The sequence below is a fragment of the Delphinapterus leucas genome, chromosome 14 (assembly GCF_059928025.1).
Source record: "Delphinapterus leucas isolate spDelLeu-1000000601 "Yukka" chromosome 14, BTC_Dleu_Yukka2, whole genome shotgun sequence".
Lineage (NCBI taxonomy): Eukaryota > Metazoa > Chordata > Mammalia > Artiodactyla > Monodontidae > Delphinapterus > Delphinapterus leucas.
In genome coordinates this window covers 1784540-1808551 of record NC_143142.1, presented here as the reverse complement: position 1 = coordinate 1808551, position 24012 = coordinate 1784540, and the positions used below count along the sequence as shown (strand labels likewise).

The following is a 24012-nucleotide window of genomic DNA, read 5'->3' as shown; positions in this document are numbered from 1 at the left end:
ACGGTGCGCGATCTGTCCATGGTCAACAGTGAATTCACGGTGGAACTGGGGTTTGAACCCACCGCTCACCTGAGAAGAGGCTTTCTACACTAAGTGGTGACCACACAGTTCTCAAGCGAGTCTGAAACGTGTACTCCAGCAGAAAAGCACAAAATGCACAAAGGAGGAGGATTTAGAGACGGGAGGCAACCGGATGTAATCGTTGTAGCTCAGAGACGAGAGGCCAGCCCAGGAGCGTTACAACGCAGACGGAGAAGAAGGGCAGATAAAATGTTAGCAACAGGTTGTGACTGTTTAGGACGCCCACACCTAAAACATGGGATGAAAAGAAGGGCTCTGACTCCTGACTCAGAGGAACGACAAGACGTGTTACTGTTGAGTAAAATCCCCTCCATCCTCTGATGGTGATGCCAGCCGCAACACTATCACCAGCAGACCCAGAAAGTTGAATAACACACATTTCAGGCTCCCACCAGGTGGGTCCATGTTTTGGAGGGCCTGAAACTTACACATTTTCAGTGGCCCTCTTAAAAAAAGAAAGTACAAAAATGTAAAGTCAATAAAGAAAAGTGAGAGTAACCCTTTACTAATACCCTCTATTAGCTTCTCAGGCAAATCTTTCTCTGGGATCTTGTCACTGAGGTTAATGAAACAATCTGGCCGGCCAGCCAGCCCTGCCTCTGCAGCAGAAGCCAACAGGCCAGGGCCCGGCCATGGGGTGGCGCCACCCGGTGGCCACTGTGCTCTGGAACCCCTTTCTGCGGGCCCACCCAGGAGCCCAGGCAGGGAGGGCACCGGCACCGAAGAGCTGGAGCTCCACCTTGCCCCTCCCCACCCACCAGGACAAAGGGCTGGGGGGACAGCAGCCCACTGCCCACTGCCCCACCCTGGGCACTTCCTAGGGCCCAGCATTGTGGGGCAGGAGTAACCGCGTTGCTCTTTACAGAGAGCAACTCAGGGAGCAGCGAGACATCACTTCTTATGCTCTGGTTCCCACCCTGCTGTGAAACAGAGACAGGAAGCAACAGTCTTATTCAGAGCCCAAAGGGACTACTGCGAAGCGTTAAGAGCCCCAACTTCACTCCAACATTGCTGAAGCTGCTGTAACGTGGCAGCAAAAGTTTTTTGGAGGTAAACTTCTCGAAAGAAAAAAATACAGTAATATGTATTCAAATTCAGCTTCCCCGAGAATTGAGCAAGATGTTAACAGGTGTTACACAAAAAGTTCTGTGAGCAAATACATTTGTGAAACACTCCACTAAGCAAAGGTTTCTTCATTGCAGGACTTCTCAGAGCCTTTATTACTCTGCAACCTTCCAAGTGGGGATGTGGTGTGAAAAGGACTCCGAATGCATTTGGCCACAGAAGTCTTGTTTCACATACTAGCTACTGAGATTCATGCTCCAGGAACACACTTTGGAAAATATCCTTCTAAATAGCCTTCTATCCAGGGCATCTACAGACGCCCAGAGCGTTATTTTACGAGACATGCAAAATCTTCAAAATGAGTTTTTTCAATTTAATACCAAGTTATTTTTTCAATGTAAGGCCACACCAAATAACCTAACAAAGTTGCTTTCAACTTTCCTCCAAGACTGAGAATAAGCGTGTTCCCATCACCACCTCTATTCAATGCTGTACGGAAAGTCAGTGAAATAAGTCAACTGAAAATAAAAAGCATAAGAACTGAGGGACAACTGTGATTATTCACAGGTGTCATGACTGGGTGCAGAAAAAACCTAACAGAATCCACAAATTATTAAAATTAATTAAGTAATTAGGCAAGATAACGGGATACAAGGTCAACATACAAAACCCACCGTATTTCCATATATGGAAACAAGTAGAAAACAAAATTTACAGCAGATACTGTTCACATTAAAACCGAAAGCATCACCTGCCATGAAAGGTGTGTGAGACCTCTACAGAGAACCCTGCAGAGCATCACTGAGAGCAATTACAGAAGATGTAAGTAAAGGGACAGACCAGTTTCACAGATTAAAAGACTCAGTATTGTGAGGATATCAATTATCCCCCCAAATGATATATGGATTCCAATTTGCAGTCTCTAGCTTATCCAGATCCATCTTACCTTTCAAGTTCTCAAAATTTGTCACTGTAGATCAAGGAAACACTTCCTTATAACTAACAATGCCCTGATGTCCAGTTAATGTTAAATCACTTGCTCACATGCTGCCCTCAACAGACACTACGAACAGCACACTCCATACAAAAGCCTTTGCTGAAGACTTAAGATCACTTTAGTCTGTTCTTCATCTTTAAACCTGCTCTAACAAGTACTGTTTTCCAAATCAACCTCTTATTAACTTTCATCTAAACACAAAATTCTATCACTCCTGTTTAACTGTGGACATAATACAGATCTAAGGCCCAGTCACTGACGTGACCCCAAAGTTCTGCAAGGCCACATCCATGTATGCTCGTGGATATCACAAGTCATTGATCCTCACCCCAGCTGAACACCAGATCCCGCAGAAGCTGTAGAAAACCACACCGATGCCTTGGTTCATCCAGACCAGAGGCATGAGAATCCCGAGGGGTGGCCCACCAGCCTCTGGCACTTTTTACAAGCTCCCAGCTCAATCTCACGTGTTTCCAGGCTAAGGCCTGTGCTGTGGACAGCAAGAGGGCCAGGCACACAGATAGACAGACACACTTCTTTTTAAAACCAGCAACTTACTTCCTTCTGGGTTTGGTGCAGAAAGAATGATGCTGTGGTTTTTCTTTACTTCTTCAACATACTGAGCTATTTTAGCTATACTGTTTCTGATCTCCTCAACCTAGGAGAGAGAGAGAGAAAGTCATCACCACTGCGGCAAATTCACATTTGCAACCACTTTCCATTACCTAAAAAGAGAAGGATAGAAGAGGAAGAAAATAAGTGAATAATTACCACATAAAGAAACAACCACCTTTTCCCATTCATTTAATTTAAAAAATAAAGGGAAATGCGCCATATTAAAATATCTACCTTTATGGCTAAGGCAATATCGGCCACCAGGAAAACCTGGCAGCCAGAGGCATCTACTACCAACGCCAGTCTCCGTGCAGTCAAGAAGGGAGCTCACCCTGCAGCAGAGGCCGACCACCATACTCTCATGTGGGGAGGTACTGACAGCTGATAAGACCAAGCCTTCCTAGTCATTATTTTTTGCCTCTGATACTCTAAAGTATTCACTACTTGTCTCAAAATGTAACGTATTCATTAGCAAGATCTGTCCAGATGGATTCATAACAAGTGTGGCAGGCTGAATACTGTCCCCCAAAATGTCCAGGTCCTGGCCCCCGGGACCTTGGATGGTTACCTTATACGGCAAAGGGAACTGCAGATGTGACGGAAACAAAGGGTCTTGAGATGGGGAGATACAATCCCGGATCCCCCGGTGGGCCCTCAGTATGACCCCAAGGGTACTTGTAAGAGGGAAGTAGATGGAGATGGGACGACAGAAGGCGGCCACGCGACACTAGTGAAGCACAATGGTCTGCTGCCGGCCTGGCAGGCGGAGGGGCGCCAGGGGTGCAGCTCGAGAGGTGGGGAAGGCAGGGCAGCGGGCTCTGCCCAGAGCTCCTGGGGCGTGCGGTCCTGCTGGCAATGTGGCTTCATCCCGGTGGGACCAGCCTGGACTTCCGGCTTCCAGAGATGAAGACAGTAAATCTGTGCTGTTTGAAGCCACTCCGTTTGTGCAGCCCTAGGAAACTAAGCACAACTTCTCTATTTGAACGATGAGGAAAACCCTAAAGCCCAGCAGCAGGGGACTTGTTAGGTTACATTACGGAACTCTAACAAAAGATATGAAAACACCTCCAGGATATATTACCAAGTTAAAAACACGCCGAAAAAAAAAAAATACCCACAAGGTGCAGAACGACACGTATACATGTTAGCAACGATGCAAGAAAGAGGCCAAGATAAGCAGCGATTAACCTGCAGACGTTAACATTTACACGAAGAAACGCTGGGGTGTCTAAATAAGAAACTAAGAAAAGGGTCACCTTCCGAGGGGACAGGTGAGGAAACCAGCAGATGAAGACAGGAGTGCGGGCGAGGCTTCTCGTGCCAGTGCATCCTCTCCCATCGCCCTGATTTCTGAGCAACGGGGACGCACATCCCAGTGGGGAGGTGAGATGCCAGCGTGAGGAGCCCTACGGACTAGAGCGGCTCTCGCGTGTTTGGTCTCAGCGCCTCTTTAATCCTGAAAGTTACGGAAGACCCCAAAGAGCTTTGGCTCACGTAGGCTGTAGCTCGCTTCGGATAATTCCCATAGTGGAGAAACAGCTTCGACATGCGTTAATTCACTGAAGACAGTTAATTACAAGACCACAACATGCCATGGTGGACGTCCACGTTCTCATCCTCAGAATGTCACCTACGGGGCAAAAGCCACCTTGCAGGTGTGATGAGTTAAGAGTCGAGATGGGAGATTACCCTGGATTATCTGGTTTGTTCCAGTGTAACCACAAGAGTCCTTATAAAACAGAAGCCAACAGGACCAAACTTAGAAAAAAGCGACGTTACAGTAGAAGCAGAGGCTGCGGTGAGGTGCCCGACGCTGGGGAAAAGGGCCCCGAGCCAAGGACGCAGGTGCCCCCAGAAGCTGGAGAAGGCAGGACGCAGCCTCTCCCCGCCGGGTCTGCAGGAGGGCGCGGCCCTGCCGGCACCTTGACAGGAGCCCCAGTGGCTCGTTTCAGCTTCGGACCTCTGCAGCTGTCAGGCTCTAAGTGTATGTTGGGTTTAGCCACTACGGCTGTGGTAATTTGTTACACCAGCAGTAGGAAATTAATACAGATGTTAATACCAATAACCTATTTTTATGGAAAAAGCAGAATTCCCTCCCCCCCAAATCAGTGAAAGTACGAGCATTGATCTACATTTTTCTGCAAATCTAATTTCTAGCTTAATGGAAGGCATCTTGATTCTGATACCTACTTCTGTGTTTAGCCTGTTGCCGTATCACACACTTGATGTAGCCTCTGGGAAACTCCCCCATTGTCCATTCGTGACAGAGTGAGAGGAAAGAGGTAAACATCTTGGTATTTTTATGAAAATCGTTACCAGCCACACAAACTCAATGGAAAGGCCTTAGGGACCCCAGGGACACTGGGACCAAGCCCCACAGCACATTTTGAAAACCAAAGTTTTAGAGGAGAGTTGAACACAGAATTCTACTTGCATAGAGCAGTGAACGGCTATTTCATTAGGCCTGGGTGTTATTTCCATTTATTTACAGTCAATTTCTACAGAACTTCATACACTTCACATACTTATAATTTAATTAATCATATAAAAACAGTACACAGAATTAAAACGGAATCTTTTAAAATTTTTGCTACTTTATCATGCAGGCTTCAACACAAATAATGACTTTGGGGTTTTAGTGCACAGATCTACATTTCAACGAGGCATCATTAAAGCAGCATTTCTGAAATAAATTCAGTAGCACGCATCTGTCACAAAGTAGGAGAGACACTGTTTTACCTCTTGGAGGGTTCTGCAGTACACATACCACCAGTATCTGTGCAGCAGAAGTCCCAGCGTGGTCCAAAAAGAAAACTGCTGGGTCACCGACTCGGGACCAGGAGGGAAGCGCCACCGTCGCTGTGGTGCCAGGTCCATTTACACTGATGAAGCACACCACGCAGGGCCCCCCCACCCCCCCGCCCCGTCAACTACAAACCACCTTCGCAGAGAGGAGATTCCTGGCCGCTCATTACAGCACTACGCTAGTCTTCAGCAAACACTGGTCACGCGCAGAATCCCACCTTTTGCAAAGTTCTATGTGATACGCAAGACCTGAATGCCATTTTCTAAGAAAGAGTTTGTATTAACAAACATCATTTGCTCCTCTATCTGTCTGTCTAAGAAGTCATTTCACAGAAATTAACTGTAAAATAAATCAACCATTTAACAAATGAAACTGGAACTTACGTTACAATCGATGGCTCTCAAACCTCCCTAACACGAGGAGTCACCCGTTTCTGTCTGCAGCTCTGAGACGCCCACAGCCGGAATGGGTTAGCGCTAAGTTACTACGGCTTAATGACTCTGAGTGATTTACATAAGTCTTCTATAAAGTACAACGACAACATTTAATGCTGGGAGATTCTTAAAATGAGAAATGTTTTTCCGGAGAACTGGTATGGAAGAATTAAGCATCTAGGTAAAGGGGGTAAAATCAGACAATTAATGATTTTACAAAGTGGGTAGGTAAGCTCAAGACAGTAAAAAGAGTCTCATTTCCAAAGTGAAAGCCGGAAATCCACCATCTTAACTCTTTTGTACCTTAAAGCAAGTTCCTGTAGCTAACGATTTAATTTCATGTTTTTTCCATTAGATAAGATTAAGAACTAACATAAATGCTTGAAACCCAATGAATAGGTTCTTACACCAGGTATTCAATAAATTCTGACTGGATCTGGAAAACTGATAACTTCTAAAGTTATCTTAGATAACTTCTAAGATATTTTTTATTAACATATTACATATTTTCAAATCCACGTATTGATAGACCGGTTTAGACTGTCAACAGATTTGAGTTAACTGAAACTTGTAGACGAGATTCAACATAATCAAAACAAGTCCTGCAAATGAAGCTTTCATCATTAAAAAATTACACTGAACCCGTTTCTTTTCTTCATATGTAACAAAGTCAAAATATTTGTTCTCTGACACAATTTCAAAAATTTTAAATTATGCAAAATTTGATCAGCTATGACTTAGGGTTAACAATTTAAACATGACGCCAGCCTAGAAACAGCCCTGGGGGGCTAAGAGGGAGAGGGAAAGGCCTCGCAGGGAAGCCCGAAGGAACGGACAGGTGTGAGGTCAGATCCAAGGGCGCGGGCCCACATGCGGACAGCCCAGAGAAAGGCCGTGCTGCCTGACAGCAATGGCAGAGCAGAGCTGCTACAATCGTATCTTTGCTTACGGATAAGACCTCTCAGGAGAGAGAAGTCCATATGACCTAGAGACCGGTATTCTGAAACGTGGAAAACTTCTCAGGAGAGGAATTTAAAATTCAATCAAAGATTTTAGGAAATACACAACGTGAGCTCTTTGATATGTGGGACTCACTGCCATTCTGCAGGAGGAAAGCAAGGGAAGCCTCGCTGTGTGTACCGTGCACACCTGACCACCAGCTGAGGGGCAGCACTGCCCCCAGGCCTTCCCCTCCCCGGGACCAAACCCCCCCGAGTCTGGAGAACACCGCTGGCCATGGGTGCAGCAGCATCTCCCCGGGGCCTTCCCGTGTTCGGAAGACGCGCCTTCCCCCAGCACGGCCCTGGAGCAGCAGCCCCGCCGGGCCAGCACCCCAGCCTGCGGGCATCAGTCTCTTCATGTGCCCTCCACAGCCACGATCACCATTCTCAACCCCCCCCACCAAGTCCATCACCAAGAAGAATGTTTTCCTAGCACTAAAAAGTGTAGAAAACATTTGCAATTCAAACACCAACTTTTTAAAATATTAGGGTATTATTTCAAATATGACAAGTGCACAGTTACATTAGTTTAACTATGTTTAAAGAAAACAAGTCCGTCTGGGTTTCATTAAACGGCTCTTACCTGATGGAAGAAATCATCCATAAAATGGTCCTTTTCAATAACAACGGTTGTGTCTCCATCATCATTTTTCCTACACTAAAATGGAAAAATATAAAATGTAAAATTCTGGTTTTAAAAAATTTCACATAGACACAAACAGTGAACTGAAAGACAAGAGCAGTTCGGTACCTACAGGATCCCAACTCACTAAGAGCACCAAAGTGTAACGACTCCGAAGTGTGCCAGAGGCGCACCAGGCCACAGTCAAGGCGGGCAGACCGGGCTGCACGCCCCGAGAAGCAGCCACGTCCTGGGGAAACAATGGCTAGATCTCTCAGAACTGAGCGACGTGGAATCACCCATGCTGAGTACGTCCATTTAACACAGGCCAGGTTTATCCTCAACAAGTGAAACTGCTTACATTGCACACTCTCTATAAAGATTGAAAATACTGATACCACCAGTTCACTTTTCAAGACTATGTAATAATTTTCAAGGAACTATCACATGTTAGCTGGTGCTTATCAATCTTCCCTACGTGAGTAACTCCCAGTCACGGCCACACTCATAATCAAGGAACACTTTACTAAGGAAAGACTCAGTAGCGAAGACCTGAGTAAGTAACACGGAGGAAGAAAGCAACTGGCCGCTGGGAAGGCCCAGGATAACACCGTACTTTACAAGTCATCCATAAAAGGGTCCTTTTCAGCAACAACAGTTGTGTCTCCATCATCATTTTTCCTACACTAAAATGGAAAAATATAAAACGTAAAATTCTGGTTTTAAAATTTTTCATGTAGACACAAACAGGTACCACCAGTTTAAAATAACACTGAAGAATAAAGAATGAGGAGATGTTATTCTAGACCAATGGGTCTCCAACTTGAGGGGCATCAGCTCTGCCTAGAGGGCTGGGTCTCTGACTCAGCGGGGCTGGGGTGAGGCAGTCCACGCACTCGTGACTGTCCTAGAACGTCGGGAACATCGTCACATTCTAAGTTCCAAGTGATGCTGCCGGGCTGGGTTCCCCACCCCTCGAGGGAGGCAGAACCTAACGGTGGAAAGTCTCTCTTGGGAAGAAAGCGACCTCCGTCTACAGCCACGGGGGACAGGAGACAACGTCAGAACCCAGGACCTGGTACCGGAATCACACAGTGTTTGTCAAGGACGTGTGACACAGCATCCACCAGCGAGAGCTGGGGACTCGGGAGGAAAAAGGAAATACACCTGCCAGAATACAGAGGAGGGAGCTGTTAGGTACTGTCTCCCCAAGGACACGCAGGGTGAGTCAGCTCAGCTCAAACCCTGCGAGAGCCGAGGCGGCCAGATTTCGGGGATTCTCTCAACCCTCGTGAAATCAGAGTCTTTAACCACGGAAAGTCTGAAGTGTGGCTCTACTGATCTACAACCCAGAAATAACGTGGAAACAAAATTCCACTAAATTTAGCTAGGAAAACATCTACAAAATTTAATAAACTGTCAAGAAAGCACAATGCAGCCTCCCTCTGCACCCATCCAGGGCCCTCACTAAGGCAAATCGATTTGGCCTAAAAATCAACAATAATCTCTCACCACCCCAGGGAAGGCTTCGGCACCTGCCTTACCCCAGGGCCTCCTCGATGAGACAATCCAGGACGGCAAGGGAGAAGAGGCGTGCTCCTCGACGGGAGGCGCGAGTTCCCTCACACAAGGGGCTTTTACGAGAGGACTGTGAACACGGGTTATCACCAGGAGACACCTCACGCTGGGACAGCCGTGGGGCGGTCTCGGAGGCAAAAGCAGAGACCCACCTACGCAGGACTCCGGCAGAAGCTCCCTCAGCTGCGGGCCGGAGGCCCCCGGCACCTCTCAGAGCTGGGGGACCCTGCTCTCACAGGCGCCAGCTGCGGGGAAAGATGCCTGCAGTCAGGCAGCACTGCCACTGCAAACGTCTTATGTGAGCTCCGCTAACAGGACGAGCACTATGGGTTCAACTGTGCCCCCTAAACACAGATGTTGCAAACCCCTAGGACCTCAGCCTGGGACCCGTATTTGGAAAAAGGGTCAGTGAAGATGCAGTCAGTCAAGATGAGGTCGTGCTGGAGCAGCGTGGGCCCTTAACCCAACGTGACTCGCGTCCTTATGAGAAGAGACAGAGACGCACAGGGGGAGGCGGCCCGTGATGACCGCGATGCACCCACAAGCCGAGGACCCCTGAGGACCGCTGCCCGCACGGGAAGGTGAGAGAGGCAAGGCAGGGCTTTGGCGCAGGTTCGGGGAGCGTGCGGCCTCGCGACACCCTGGCTTCTGGCCTCCAGAGCCAGGAGGGCACATCTCCCTGGGTCAGGCCCCAGTCTGCGGGCCCGCGGCACGAGAGCCCAAGGACGCGCACGCACCAGTACGGGCTGAAGCACGCTCACGCCATCCTTTCTCCAATCAAGCGTGCTAACCGAGACACTCCTCTCAACTCTGCAGCCTGTGAACAGCGCTGTCCGGAGGCAAAAACCCTGTACCTACCGGGAGTCGCAGATGTGGGTTCTAACCGGCGACGAGGCGGGGACAACAGCCATCCCGTCCCCGCCCCCAGAGGCGGGGCTATGGGTTTCAGAAGGGCGTTATTTTCCCAGGGCATGCATACCCCAATAAAGGCTCTTAAAATCACTTCTGGTCCATGCTCTTAATTCCGAACAAAAAAGCACTTAAAGGCAGATCGGCAATCGGCTAACAAGCGACAGAAAGTTATGTGCAGACCCGCCCACCAACTCCACAGTGCTTTTCTCCAGGCTCCCAAGGCACCTGAAGTGAAAGACGGCTGCTACTGGGTACCGCGCGCGCCAGGGCACGGGTCGCGCGTTGTCTCACCGGTCCTCCAGCGCCGCCCGAGGCCTGCGAGCATCCCCACTTCACGCACACAGCACCCCATGGACGGCTGAGCACCCAGCCTCTTTGGGCACCAGGTGGGTTCGACCTCACAGATCCCACACTGCGCTCACTCCCCAACGTTAAGAGCTGCCCTCGCCTGGCTCAGTCACCGGGCGACGTAACTTACCTCCCACACCCGCTCGCGCGCCACTTCACGACCCGCCCTCTGCCAGGAGGGGCCGCCCTGCCCCTCTGACTCCAGCCCACGCCCTTGCTCTTGCTCTTAACCCCGGCCCCCGCCCCGCCCCCGCCCTCCTCCCGGAAGAAAGGGCTTCAGGAGGGTCCTCCAGGCGAAGCGGGCCTCCCAGCTCTCTTCCGAGCTCCGGGCCGGGCGGCCTCGCGCGGGCCTTCGACACCACGCGCTCCTCGAGTGGCCCCGCACGTCACTGCCTCCCCGCGCCCCACCCAGTCGCTTCTCAGCTGGGGCGCTCATAGGGCTCAAGGGACTGAACTGTAAGTAGCCAACTCCCTACAGATTCAACGGGGGAGGGGAGAGAGTGAAGGTGAACGTGGCCTAGCAGGGCTGGGATTCCCCGGGGCCGGGGGCGCACATCTCACCCCGCTGACAGCCGCTCGCGGTTCTCAGAGGCCTCGGCGTTCGGCCTGTTTCACTTTCTGCCGTGGAAAATGACAAACACGCACAAAAGTGGAAGGAATGATATACTGGGCCCTCGATGGGTCCATCGCAGGGGTTCAACGACGATCAATCCACACCTGTCTTGCTTCACCTGCACGCCCCCAGCCCCACTCCTGACCCCCGCGGCACTAGACCACCTCGAGGCGAAGCCCACACGAAGATGCCTGTTGTGTGTGTGACACGGTCGCGAACCTAAGCCCGCTACTTCACCTGCTCCGGGAGAGACACTCACTCATTTCCAGGCTCAGGAGAGACGGTTTCCAACATGACACTCTCCCTACGGGCAGTCGGTCATTTTACTCTCACATCACACACAGACCACACTCCGTGCAGGAGGCGGTGAACAAACAGTTACCAAAGGAACTCAATTCTTCCTCGCCACTGGAGCCCACGTGTCATGCGTGACCTTTATTCAGTCATTCGCTTCCTGGTAAATCATTCGTTTCTGTACCTGCAGACCAAGAGGGAGCCAATGACTTGGAATCTGTTTCCTCTAATGTCTTCTTTTTTCCTTCTCATTTTTAACCCGTTACTTATATTTCTTAGTTCTATCTGGAATTCTCAGAATTACCTGACATTAGGAAATAGACCTAGTAATACTGTCTTAGCTTTTCCATTAATGAAAAAAGAAACAAAGAAGTGACTACCAAAACAATGCTCTTTAGGGACTCCCCTGGTGGTCCAGTGGTTCAGGGCTTCTGTGCTTCCACTGCAGGGGGCCAGGGTTCGATTCCTGGTCAAGGAACTAAAATCCCACACGCCGCACGACGTGGCCAAAAAAAAAAAAAAAAAAAAGAAGAAGAAAACGCTGTTTAAGCTGCTGCACAATCGCCCCATCTTCAGTGAAGCCCACGTTCAACCTTTCTAGCGGAGACGGTGTGATCCCTGTACAGTAGCTGCTGTTGACGACAGTGTACTTATCGTATATAACAAAACGATTTGTGGCAAAGCATTTACTATAAGCAGTGGGAATACCCTCCAACTTGATTTCTAAAGTGTCAAAGTGCAAGATAAACATCCAAATATCAACTTTCCGTTTCTGTTAAACTTTAAAACAATTCTCCTTAAAAGCAGCATTATATTAAAATACAATTCTCTCTGTAAAAACTGTTCTGAGGAAGAGATGTCAAGTAGCTTCCATGTTTAGAGACTATTTAACAGAGATGAATCATTTGTCACTGGAATGCCGTTTAGATAATTCAGAAGCTGAATTATCACAAATTAGTAGAATCCAAAGTTGGATAAAACACTGGATCTTTCTCCAGGTTGTTCTCCAAATACACATACACTAGGGCCTTCCATGCAAATGATAATTGTGAGGAAATAATTATCTTGAAATATGTACAATGGTTGTAGTAGCTTTGCTGCTACAATACATTAATTTCAAAATTACATTACTTCAGTAAAAAACGAATACTTGTAATTAAAACTAGGTAAAAGCTGACTGTTGGCCAGGTGGTAATTGTGCCGTTGAATGTCAGTAGCATTTCCTTCCCATACATTTATGTAGTCAGTCGTAGTCTCATGCCCCAGGTAGGATATGACACTGCTTCATGTTTTATATTTTTACTTCATATTTGTCTCCATTATTAATATTACATAAATACTGCAGGTACTTACACTTTACATAAATAACACTGTATCGCACAAATGCTTCTGTTTTTCTCCTCTCCAAGGTATGTTTAAAGATTTCTCCTCATCTCTCATGTTTTGCTCACCACTGACAATCAAACTCACCACCTTCCTGTCCTTCACACCAACCTGTGCCCACAGCAGAGCCCTGGGGCTGGCCGTGCCTTCTGCCCAGTGCCCACCTCCCAGACCTGTGCCCGGCCGGATCCTCCTCATTCAGATCTCAGCTCAGAGACCTCCCCCGATCAGAGACCCCTGATGGCCCAGCCCAAAACAGCCACGCCCACACCCACTCCCCCTGTTTCATCTCCTCCCCAGCAGTTACCGGGAAAGGCATTTTATTGCTCATTGACTTAGCTGTTTCTTGTCCCCTCCCCCATGACACGTTTCAGGGGAGTAAGGACTTCAAGGGTCTTGTCATAAGTCACGCCTGAAACAGTGCCTGGCACGTAGCAGCCACTCAGTAGAGATCAGCTGAAGGAATGAATGAAGAGCAGAGAGATGAGACAGAGATGGGGGTGGAGCGGAGAGAAAGCACACACAGAAGGACAGAGAAACCAGGAAACAAAGACACAGACACACACAGTGAGAAGCAGCACGGCAGACGAAAGTCAAGGACAGAGGCGGGCTTGGTTGCTCGCTGGCCCTGGTTCCATCTCCTCGTGAGGTCTCACGGCACAGCCCGCCCTGAGTCTGAGGCCCCATTCTACCCTTTAATCAATCTCCCTTTTCTGTTTTAGCTAAGGGGTTTCTGTCCCTTGCAACTCAAAGAGCCTTGAAGACAACAGAGCCCACTGTCAGCTGCATCTCCCTAACCCTGTGCATTTTCAAAAGCAAACACACGACTCAATACACACCTAGCAGGTGCTTTGTGCAGAATCATGAGGCTTCAGAGCAAACCTGACAGCACACATCTGCCCTGGAAACGGTGCAGAGTCTGGGGGAGGGCGCAGGAAGAAAGCAGGACCTCGTGTGTGTTCATATGCACAGACACGAAGATCTCTGGGGACCCAAGGGGGAAGGAGGGCGGGAAGACTTCCTGGTGGTGATGTCTGAACTGAGGCCAAAAGAAGGGGTGGGTGGGGGCTTCCCTGGTGGCGCGGTGGTTGGGGGTCCGCCTGCCGATGCAGGGGATGCGGGTTCGTGCCCCGGTCCGGGAAGATCCCACATGCCGCGGAGCAGCTGGGCCCACTGAGCCTGCGCGTCCGGAGCCTGTGCTCCGCAACGGGACAGGCCACAACAGTGAGAGGCCCGTGTACCACAAAGGAAAAAAAAACCAAAAGAAGGGGTGGGGCCGGCAGAGAAAGGGGGAGAGAGACACACACATGGAGCAGCGTGTGCAAGGGCCGGAGCGGAAGGGCACGTGGGAACAGCAGAGACTGGAACAAGGCGATCTGCGGGAGTGAGGGTGCTGGTTATCGCTTAGGTTCTCTATTCCTTACATTCAGAATGAATAGACTTGAAGTTAAAAACCAGAAGTAATTAACCTGTGGAAAGGTACAGGCTTTGCTCTTTTATTTTATATACAACCGTATATTTATTATACTTCCTGGAGAAACTATACAGATTCCAACTGTGGGAACTGTCTGTATGATGATACAGGATTTAGTAAATTATGAAATTCTAAACCATAAACATATTCAAAGTTATAGATATATTCATATATTAAATTATACATGTATTATGAAATTCTCAGTATTTTAAGTTTCAGTGAAGTACTTAGAAAAAAATGTTTTTATTTTATAAATTGGAACCTGAAACTTTACTACATAACAATTTGCACTCTGCGTGCAATCTGAGCTGCCAAAAAAGAACCTTAAAAATATCTGGGCAGTTTTTCCTGCCACTTAAAAAGTTATACTTGTGGGACTTCCCTGGTGGCGCAGTGGTTAAGAATCCGCCTGCCAGCGCAGGGGACAAGGGTTCGATCCCTGGTCTGGGAAGATCACACATGCTGCAGAGCAACTAAGCCCGTGTGCCACAACTACTGAGCCTGCGTTCTAGAGCCCACGAGCCACAACTACTGAAGCCCGCATGCCTAGAGCCCACAACAAGAGAAGCCACCGCAATGAGAAGCCCCCGCTCGCTGCAACTAGAGAAAAGCCTGCGCGCAGCAACGAAAACCCAGTGTAGCCAAAAATAAATACATATATACATACATACATAAATTATACTTGCAATTCATCACCATGAACTCAGGTATTAAAAATAGTAATTTTCTACCTAGAAACAAATGACAATGGAGACACGATGACCCAAAACCTATGGGATGCAGCAAAAGCAGTTCTAAGAGGGAAGTTTATAGCAATACAATCCTACCTTAAGAAACAGGAAACATCTCAAATAAGCAACCTAACTTTGCACCTAAAGCAATTAGAGAAAGAACAAAAAAAACCCAAATTTAGCAGAAGGAAAGAAATCATAAAGATCAGATCAGAAATAAATGAAAAAGAAATGAAGGAAACAATAGCAAAGATCAATAAAACTAAAAGCTGGTTCTTTGAGAAGATAAACAAAATTGATAAACCATTAGCCAGACTCATGAAGAAAAAAGGGAAAAGATTCAAATCAATAGAATTAGAAATTAAAAAGGAGAAGTAAAAACTGACACTGCAGAAATACAAGAGATCATGAGAGATTACTACAACCAACTATATGCCAATAAAATGGACAACCTGGAAGAAATGGACAAATTCTTAGAAAAGCACAACCTTCCAAGACTGAACCAGGAAGAAATAGAAAATATAAACAAACCAATTACAAGCACTGAAATTGAAACTGTGGTTAAAAATCTTCCAACAACAAAAGCCCAGGACCAGATGGCTTCACAGGCGAATTCTATCAAACATTTAGAGAAGAGCTCACGCCTATCCTTCTCAAACTCTTCCAAAATATGGCAGAAGGAGGAACACTCTCAAACTCATTCTACAAGGCCACCATCACCCAGATACCAAAACCAGACAAAGATGTCACAAAGAAAGAAAATTACAGGCCAATATCACTGATGAACATAGATGCAAACATCCTCAACAAAATACTAGCAAACAGAATCCAACAGCACATTAAAAGGATCATACACCATGATCAAGTGGGGTTTATTCCAGGAATGCAAGGATTCTTCAATATATGCAAATCAATCAACGTGATACACCATATTAACAAACTGAAGGAGAAAAACCATATGATCATCTCAATAGATGCAGAGAAAGCTTTCGACAAAATTCAACACCCATTTATGATAAAAACCCTGCAGAAAGTAGGCATAGAGAGAACTTTCCTCAACATAATAAAGGCCACATATGACAAACCCACAGCCAACATCGTCCTCAATGGTGAAAATCTGAAACCATTTCCACTAAGATCAGGAACAAGACAAGGTTGCCCACTCTCACCACTCTTATTCAACATAGTTTTGGAAGTTCTAGCCACAGCAATCAGAGAAGAAAAAGAAATAAAAGGAATCCAAATCGGAAAAGAAGTAAAGCTGTCACTGTTTGCAGATGACATGATACTATACATAGAGAATCCTAAAGATGCTATCAGAAAACTACGAGAGCTAATCAAAGAATTTGGTAAAGTAGCAGGATACAAAATTAATGCACAGAAATCTCTGGCATTCTTTTTTTTTTTTTTTCTGCGGTACACAGGCCTCTCACTGTTGTGGCCTCTCCCGTTGTGGAGCACAGGCTCCAGACTTGCAGGCTCAGCAGCCATGGCTCACAAGACTAGCCGCTCCGCGGCATGTGGGATCTTCCCGGACCAGGGCACGAACCCGTGTCCCCTGCATTGGCAGGCGGACTCTCAACCACTGCACCACCAGGGAAGCCCTCTGGCATTCTTATACACTAATGATGAAAAATCTGAAAGTGAAATTAAGAAAACACTCCCATTTACCACTGCAACAAAAAGAATAAAATACTTAGGAATAAACCTACCTAAGGAGACAAAAGACCTGTATGCAGAAAATCATAAGACACTGATGAAAGAAATTAAAGATGATACAAATAGATGGAGAGATATACCATGTTCTTGGATTGGAAGAATCAACATTGTGAAAATGACTCTACTACCCAAAGCAATCTACAGATTCAATGCAATCCCTATCAAACTACCACTGGCATTTTTCACAGAACTAGAACAAAAAATTTCACAATTTGTATGGAAACACAAAAGACCCCGAATAGCCAAAGCAATCTTGAGAACGAAAAATGGAGCTGGAGGAATCACGCTCCCTGACTTCAGACTATACCACAAAGCTACAGTAATCAAGACAGTATGGTACTGGCACAAAAACAGAAATATAGATCAATGGAACAGAATAGAAAGCCCAGAGATAAACCCACGCACATATGGTCACCTTATCTTTGATAAAGGAGGCAAGAAAATACAGTGGAGAAAGGACAGCCTCTTCAATAAGTGGTGCTGGGAAAACTGGACAGGTACATGTAAAACTATAAAATTAGAACACTCCCTAATACCATAGATAAAAATACACTCAAAATGGATTAAAGACCTAAATGTAAGGCCAGACACTATCAAACTCTTAGAGGAAAACATAGGCAGAACACTTTATGACATAAATCACAGCAAGATCCTTTTAGACCCACCTCCTAGAGAAATGGAAATAAGAACAAAAATAAATAAATGGGACCTAATGAAACTTAAAAGCTTTTGCACAGCAAAGGAAACCATAAACAAGACAAAAAGACAACCCTCAGAATGGAAGAAAATATTTGCAAATGAAGCAACTGACAAAGGATTAATCTCTAAAATTTACAAGCAGCTCATGCAGCTCAATAACAAAAAAACAAACAACCCAATCCAGAAATGGGCAGAAGACCTAAATAGACATTTCTCCAAAGAAGATAAACAGATTGTCAACAAACACATGAAAGAATGCTCAACATCATTAATCATTAGAGAAATGCAAATCAAAACTACAATGAGGTATCATCTCACACCGGTCAGAATGGCCATCATCAAAAAATCTAGAAACAATAAATGCTGGAGAGGGTGTGGAGAAAAGGGAACACTCTTGCACTGTTGGTGGGAATGTAAATTGATACAGCCACTATGGAGAACAGTATGGAGGTTCCTTAAAAAACTACAAATAGAACTACCATACGACCCAGCAATCCCACTCCTGGGCATATACCCTGAGAAAACCATAATTCAAAAAGAGTCATGTACCAAAATGTTCATTGCAGCTCTATTTACAATAGCCAGGACATGGAATCAACCTAAGTGTCCATCAACAGATGAATGGATAAAGAAGATGTGGCACATATATACAATGGAATATTACTCAGCCATAAAAAGAAACGAGGGCTTCCCTGGTGGCGCAGAGGTTGAGAGCCCACCTGCCAATGCAGGGGACACGGGTTCGTGTCCCGGTCCGGGAGGATCCCACATGCCGCGGAGCGGCTAGGCCCGTGAGCCATGGCTGCTGAGCCTGCGCGTCCGGAGCCTGTGCTCCGCAACGGGAGGGGCCACAACAGTGAGAGGCCCGCGTACCGCAAAAACAAACAAAAAAACAAACAACAAAAAAAAAAAGAAACGAAATTGAGTTATTTGTAGTGAGGTGGATAGACCTAGAGTCTGTCATACAGAGTGAAGTAAGTCAGAAGGAGAAAAACAAATACCGTATGCTAACACATACATATGGAATCTAAGAAAAAAAAATGTCATGAAGAACCTAGGGGTAAGACGGGAATAAAGACACAGACCTACTAGAGAATGGACTTGAGGATATGGGGAAGGGTAAGCTGTGACAAAGTGAGAGAGAGGCATGGACATATATACACTACCAAACGTAAAATAGCTAGCTAGTGGGAAGCAGCTGCATAGCACAGGGAGATCAGTTCGGTGGTTTGTGACCACCTAGAGGGATGGGATAGGGAGGGTGGGAGGGAGACGCAAGAGGGTAGAGATATGGGAACATATGTATATGTATAACTGATTCACTTTGTTATAAAGCAGAAACTAATACACCATTGTAAAGTAATTATACTCCAATAAAGATGTTAAAAAAAATAGTAATTTTCTCAACAAACAACAGGGTCCTACTGTAGAGCACAGGGAACTATATTCAACACCCTGTGATAAACCATCATGGAAAAGAATATATATGTGTATAACTAAGTCACTTTGCTGTACAGCAGAAATTAACACACAACATTGTAAATCAACTATACTTCAATAAAATGTTTTTAAAAAGGTAATTTTCTCATACATCTACTAATGAATACCACATAGCTACTGTGTGTTTATGTTTATTACCCTGCAAATTCCCACAGCTGAAATTTGCAATTTTTCTATTTTTAACTATAATAAATATAGCCATTTGCATTTGCAAACTTTTCTTAAAGGTAATCAAAATATATTTGGGGTCATTATCTTACAGGACAGCAATTCCATTCTGATTGACTTATTTCCTAAATAGTATTTCCTTCTGCTTCTTCACTCTTCCTTCCCCGGGCTGTGCACACCCACCGCACACACGCAGTTCATTTCTGTGTCCCCTGCACCTAGCACATTACCTCGTAGAGCACTGGCACTCAAGTGCCTGCCGAATGGGTCGTCCTTTTATTTTTTTATAAACCAGAAACATCTTTCTGGATTTAGAGTTCAGGAAATCTTGGGCAAGTCACTTAATCTTTCTGCACCCAGATGAACTGGCTGCTCAAAAGGAGAATCACTGCTTAGAAGCAGCTAACTCTATATTTGACAAACTGTATTAGACAAACTAACTTTTAGGTCCTTTCTGAGTAGTTATCAGTGGGAATCTTTTTCTCAGGAGGAATCCTTAGCAGCTAATAAAGAAATCTTTAGAAGGCATCACAAATATTTTGTCAATGTGGACATCACAGGCATTTTAACTACCAAAATTAAATATTAAACTTTACCTAGGAAAAAATCACCAGCCATTTAGAAACGTGGTTGTGAAAGGACAGTCAACTTCTCCAAGAACTACTTGGAGAGGACACATTTCCTGAAAAAAAATTATCTTTTATATCTGATAATTTTCAGACAAGCTTTTAAATATTAAAAGTTATCAAACTTTAAGTATGTCAAATTCAATTTTAACTTAATATTTTATGCCAGGGAGAAGGTTCCTTTTTAACTTCCTGAAAACATTTTTTAAAACTAATAAATATTAAGAGCACTTGTAATTACAGACCATTTTCTCTCTCCCACCTTCTCCCAGAGTGGCACACGCAACAGATAATTTTATGTTTCACAGCTTCTTCCATGAGAGTAGACAAGAAGGATGTTACTATCCCCACTTTATATACAAGAAAAGTGAAGTTTTGAGAGGTTTAAAAATTCTCTGCCCAAGATTCGACAACTCCAGACGGAGGAACTTCTGCTCTACAGCTGCCTAGTCTACATCTACAGCAAGATGATATTGGACCAGAAGAGGTCACTTCTTGCTCTAAAATTCTAGACCAAAACATGTTCTTACCAACACTGTTGCCATGAGAGCTGAAATACACATACACTGGAGAGTAATAAATAACTGTCTTCTTTATTTTTTGCTAATCAAGCCAAGAAAAGCTTGTCACATACTCCACTGACAGATCTCTTCTACTATTCCCCAACATTCAAAAATTTGGCTATCCTCTCATGATACATTCGTCATTTCTTAACAAATATTTGAGCTTCTAATTCTAACAAGGAAAGATACTCCCTTGAGTGAGATAACAGAACAGTAATTTGCTGTTTCACACGATGCTGACCTGCAAAGCGCAGAGGTCAAAGTACCTGACCGTTAACAAAAAAAGGAAGGAAAGAAAAATCACTATGAAGAAACTTTCTGGGGATGACTGTAAAAGCATAATTTCCATAATCTTAAGAATGAATAATTCACTGCCTTTCTGAACTAAGATTCCTCATCTGGCGGACAGAACACAGATAATAATCTGACTATTCTCTCTACTTCCTAAGCCTGGGGCACAGCTAGATCCATTCTAGAAGCAAAGAAGAGAAGTTAATTCATGACATTCAATGGATGCCTTAGGGCAGTGGGCCTAGCGCAGGTCTGAGGCTGCCAGGGATTCTGTGCACTGGGAAACAAAATGCAAACGTTCAGCACAATTAGTACTTGTACTGAATATTTTTAAAGAAAAAGAATTAATTCTGTTGGCCTAAAATTTTTCAACTCTCCCACAGTATAAACATCCACTACAGTTTCAACGTCACCATCTCATTCACAGTATTGTCTGTGGAATGCATCAAACACTAGTGCAACGCCTAAGTGAACAAAACACTGTTCTCTTACTAAAATAATCGGTAATCTGCTGTCGCTACTCGCTGAGCACCTACACGCTCCACTAGCTGGGCTTACTGGCAGTAAACAAGCACAAAGCAAACTATTTACAGGGGAAACAAAAGGCGCCGCTCCGTACCTGCCTCGCCGCTCCCTCCCAGCATCCAGCCCTGCAAGGGCCCCCCCGACGGAGGCGCGTCAGGTGCGTTCACTCCCACCGCGCGGGGTCCCGTCTTAGACCCCAGGGACAAGACAGGGGGCGAGGGGACAAGTCCTGCTCCCCAGGAGCTGACACCCACTAGGGTGGGACGGACCATAATTCAGCAAGTAATTTCTGGTCGTGCTGAGTGCTGTGCAAGGATTCAAACCAGGCGACAGGATGGAGTGACTCCAGGGAACGAATCAAGCTGAAGAAGCGGCAGAGCCCAGCTCAGAAAAGGGGTTCGAGATCCAGTCCGGCCGCTCCCCTGAGACGCCCTTTCAAAAGCTGTTTCCCCCCCGCGCGGAAGCGAGGGCAGAACAGTGCCCGCCTCTGGGGTGTCGGGGCGTCCGGGGGACTGGGGGACGGCGACCTACGCGGGGCGCTGCGGGCTGGGGGGGCCCTGCGCCCCCGCCCCGACCCCACCCGCTAGGCCGCCCCGACGGGCCGGCGCCCCCCGACCTGGCCTCCCCTTCCCGCCCGTTCCCGTGCCCCCGCCCCCAGCCCGGCCCGCGACCCCCTCCCGCCAGGCCCCGGCCAACGCCCGCGCCCCCAGCGCTCCCGGCCCGAACCGCTATCCGCCCGCCACTCACCGCCGTCAGGTCCGGCAGCCGGTCCCGCATCCCCGCGGGCCGGGCGCCGCGCGCCGCCGCTCAGGCCTGCCCGGCGCCGCCTCCGGCCGGCCGCGAGCTCTCGGTGGCCCCGCCGCCGCCTCAGCCCGCCGGTCGCCGTCCCCTCCGCCGGCGCTGCCACGGAAACCGCGCCGGCGCGCTCTGCGTACGCCCGGCCCGCGCCGCGCCCAGGCCCACGCAGACGGCGGGAGCCTTCCTGCGGGAATGCCGCGGCCCGAGGGGCGGGGCCCGCCGGGGAGGGGAGGAGCCTTGGCGGGGTGGGCGGGGACTATCGGGGAGGGAAGGGGCCGGCCAGAGAGGGGAAAGAGGCGGTGCCTCTTAGGCCGGGACAGGGACAGGACCTGGTGGGGGAGAGGGCAGAACCTCACTGAAAGTGGAGGGGCGGGGCCTGTTGAGGAAAAGGCGGGGCTGGCCATGGAGGGGCGGGGCCCGGCCGAGCTGCGTTCTGGCGGCCTTTTAGCCTGGTCAATTAGATGCACCTTTTACCCTTCTTGATTGCTTTTGTTTTTGTGTTTTCGCATTCATTTTATTTATTTTAAAAATTCGTGGTAAATTTGGTGACAAATTTAGCAAGCCTATGGAGATGAGCTGGGTGCAGCTTTGCATATGCGTATTCTGAACATAGGCCTTCTCTTTAAGGCTTCATACCAGCATTTTGTGTGAATAAAGGACAAGAGATAAAGTAAGGCCTATAATGCTTAACGAACATAACAAAGAATATAACTTAAAATGGCATGGGATGGTGATATGCAGGGACTCAGGCCTTGGGATGCAGTTCTAGTGGAGAAATAGGATACAGAAGCAGATAAATAAATAAGCAAAGAAAATAGGGGCATGCACTTGGAGGAGAGCTGAAAGAGGGCTGGCTACATCAGAAAGGTGGGCATAAGAGGCGCCAGAGTTTAGGCCAACAAAGTTAGAGGGAACAGTCCCCAAGACCACTCTCACTTCTGACACCAACTACAAGTTCTGGGGGTTCCCCCAACCACACTCAAGTTCAATAATTCACTGGAGGGACTCAGAATTCACTAAAAACTGCAGTGCTGACAGGGTTTATCACAGGGGAAGGATACAGATTAACATCAGCGAAGGGCAGAGGTGCATGGGGGGAGACCGGTTGCACCAAATGGGAGGCTTCTGTTGTCTTCTCCTTGGGCAGTCAGGGCACATTACTTTCAAGCATTGATGTGTGTCAATATACACGAAGTCACCAACCAGGAAATCTCACCCAAGCCACCAAATTCTGAGTTTTTATTGGGGCTCCATTGCATAGGCATGACTGTTGATCTAAGTCTCCAGGTTGACCTGCACCCATGTAACCCAAAAGTCCCATCCTAAATCACATTGGCGCTCTCTGGCTAGTCCAAAGGCCCCCAGGCAAACAAATACTACTTCCAGGAGTGAGAGCAAAGGACAGATTTCTTTTTGGACAAGGTTAAATTCTTTACTACCTCCTTGAATAGGTGTCTTTTGTGCTATGATCTAAGGTAAAGAAAGCAGCCATAAGAAATATATTTGAGAATAGTCTAGACAGAAAAAGCAGGGAATTTTGGGTTTGGTTCTGGGCATGATTGGGTTCTTGGATTATAGTAGGGGAGCAGGGGAAGCAGAGACTAGACAGTTTAGAAACCAAAGATAGGGACTTAAACTCGGGTGGACCAGGGGCAAATTTGTCTCTTCTTAATTTATGACTTTGTTATGTTTTTCATAATTTAAATCAAAATCAATAATTTGATGGATATGGGTTGAACAAAAATCCTCCCTTTTGACTAAGCAATTAAAATGAGGTGTGAGCAGGGGGTGAGGCGGCAGTAATTGTACAGAGCTTTTCTGAGACTGGAGTTAATATAAAGGGGGTAAAACTGAGCGAGGGTAGAAAAACACCTGGTCCTGGACACAGCGTTTGAGCTCCTGTGTCAAGCAGTACTTGAAACCCACATACCGCAGGACTTTCACGAGCCAATGAATTTCTTTTTCAGTTTTTTCACTTAGAATGAAGACATCCTAATACATTGCTGTGAGAATTTACAGACTAAGAGGTAAGCTACTTCTGAAATGTAAGGTCCCAGGGAATAGGGGCTTTGGTCTGTTTTGTTCACTATTGTGTCTCCGATTCCTACAAAATGTCAGGCACATTGTAGGCACTCAATACACAATTTGTAAAATAAAATAATAGATGTT

The 24012-nt window shown here is 46.7% G+C and overlaps 1 protein-coding gene across 2 annotated transcripts in view; it reads right to left on the bottom strand.

Moving 5' to 3' along the window:
• The window catches only part of STX2 (syntaxin 2), a 45171-nt gene extending 23183 nt beyond the window's left edge, over window positions 1–21988 (bottom strand). Inside the window, exons 1-3 of one of the 2 annotated variants that reach the window (XM_022597796.3) lie at window positions 21793–21988; window positions 7583–7657; window positions 2702–2801 (exon numbers count right to left, since the gene is read on the bottom strand). In XM_022597796.3, coding sequence (XP_022453504.1) covers window positions 2702–2801; window positions 7583–7657; window positions 21793–21822 — 205 coding nt within the window. In that variant the 5' untranslated portion in view covers window positions 21823–21988. The remainder of the gene's footprint in view (window positions 1–2701; window positions 2802–7582; window positions 7658–21792) is intronic. The other variant, XM_022597797.2, reaches the window with a different exon arrangement.
• Window positions 21989–24012: the final 2024 nt, after the last annotated feature.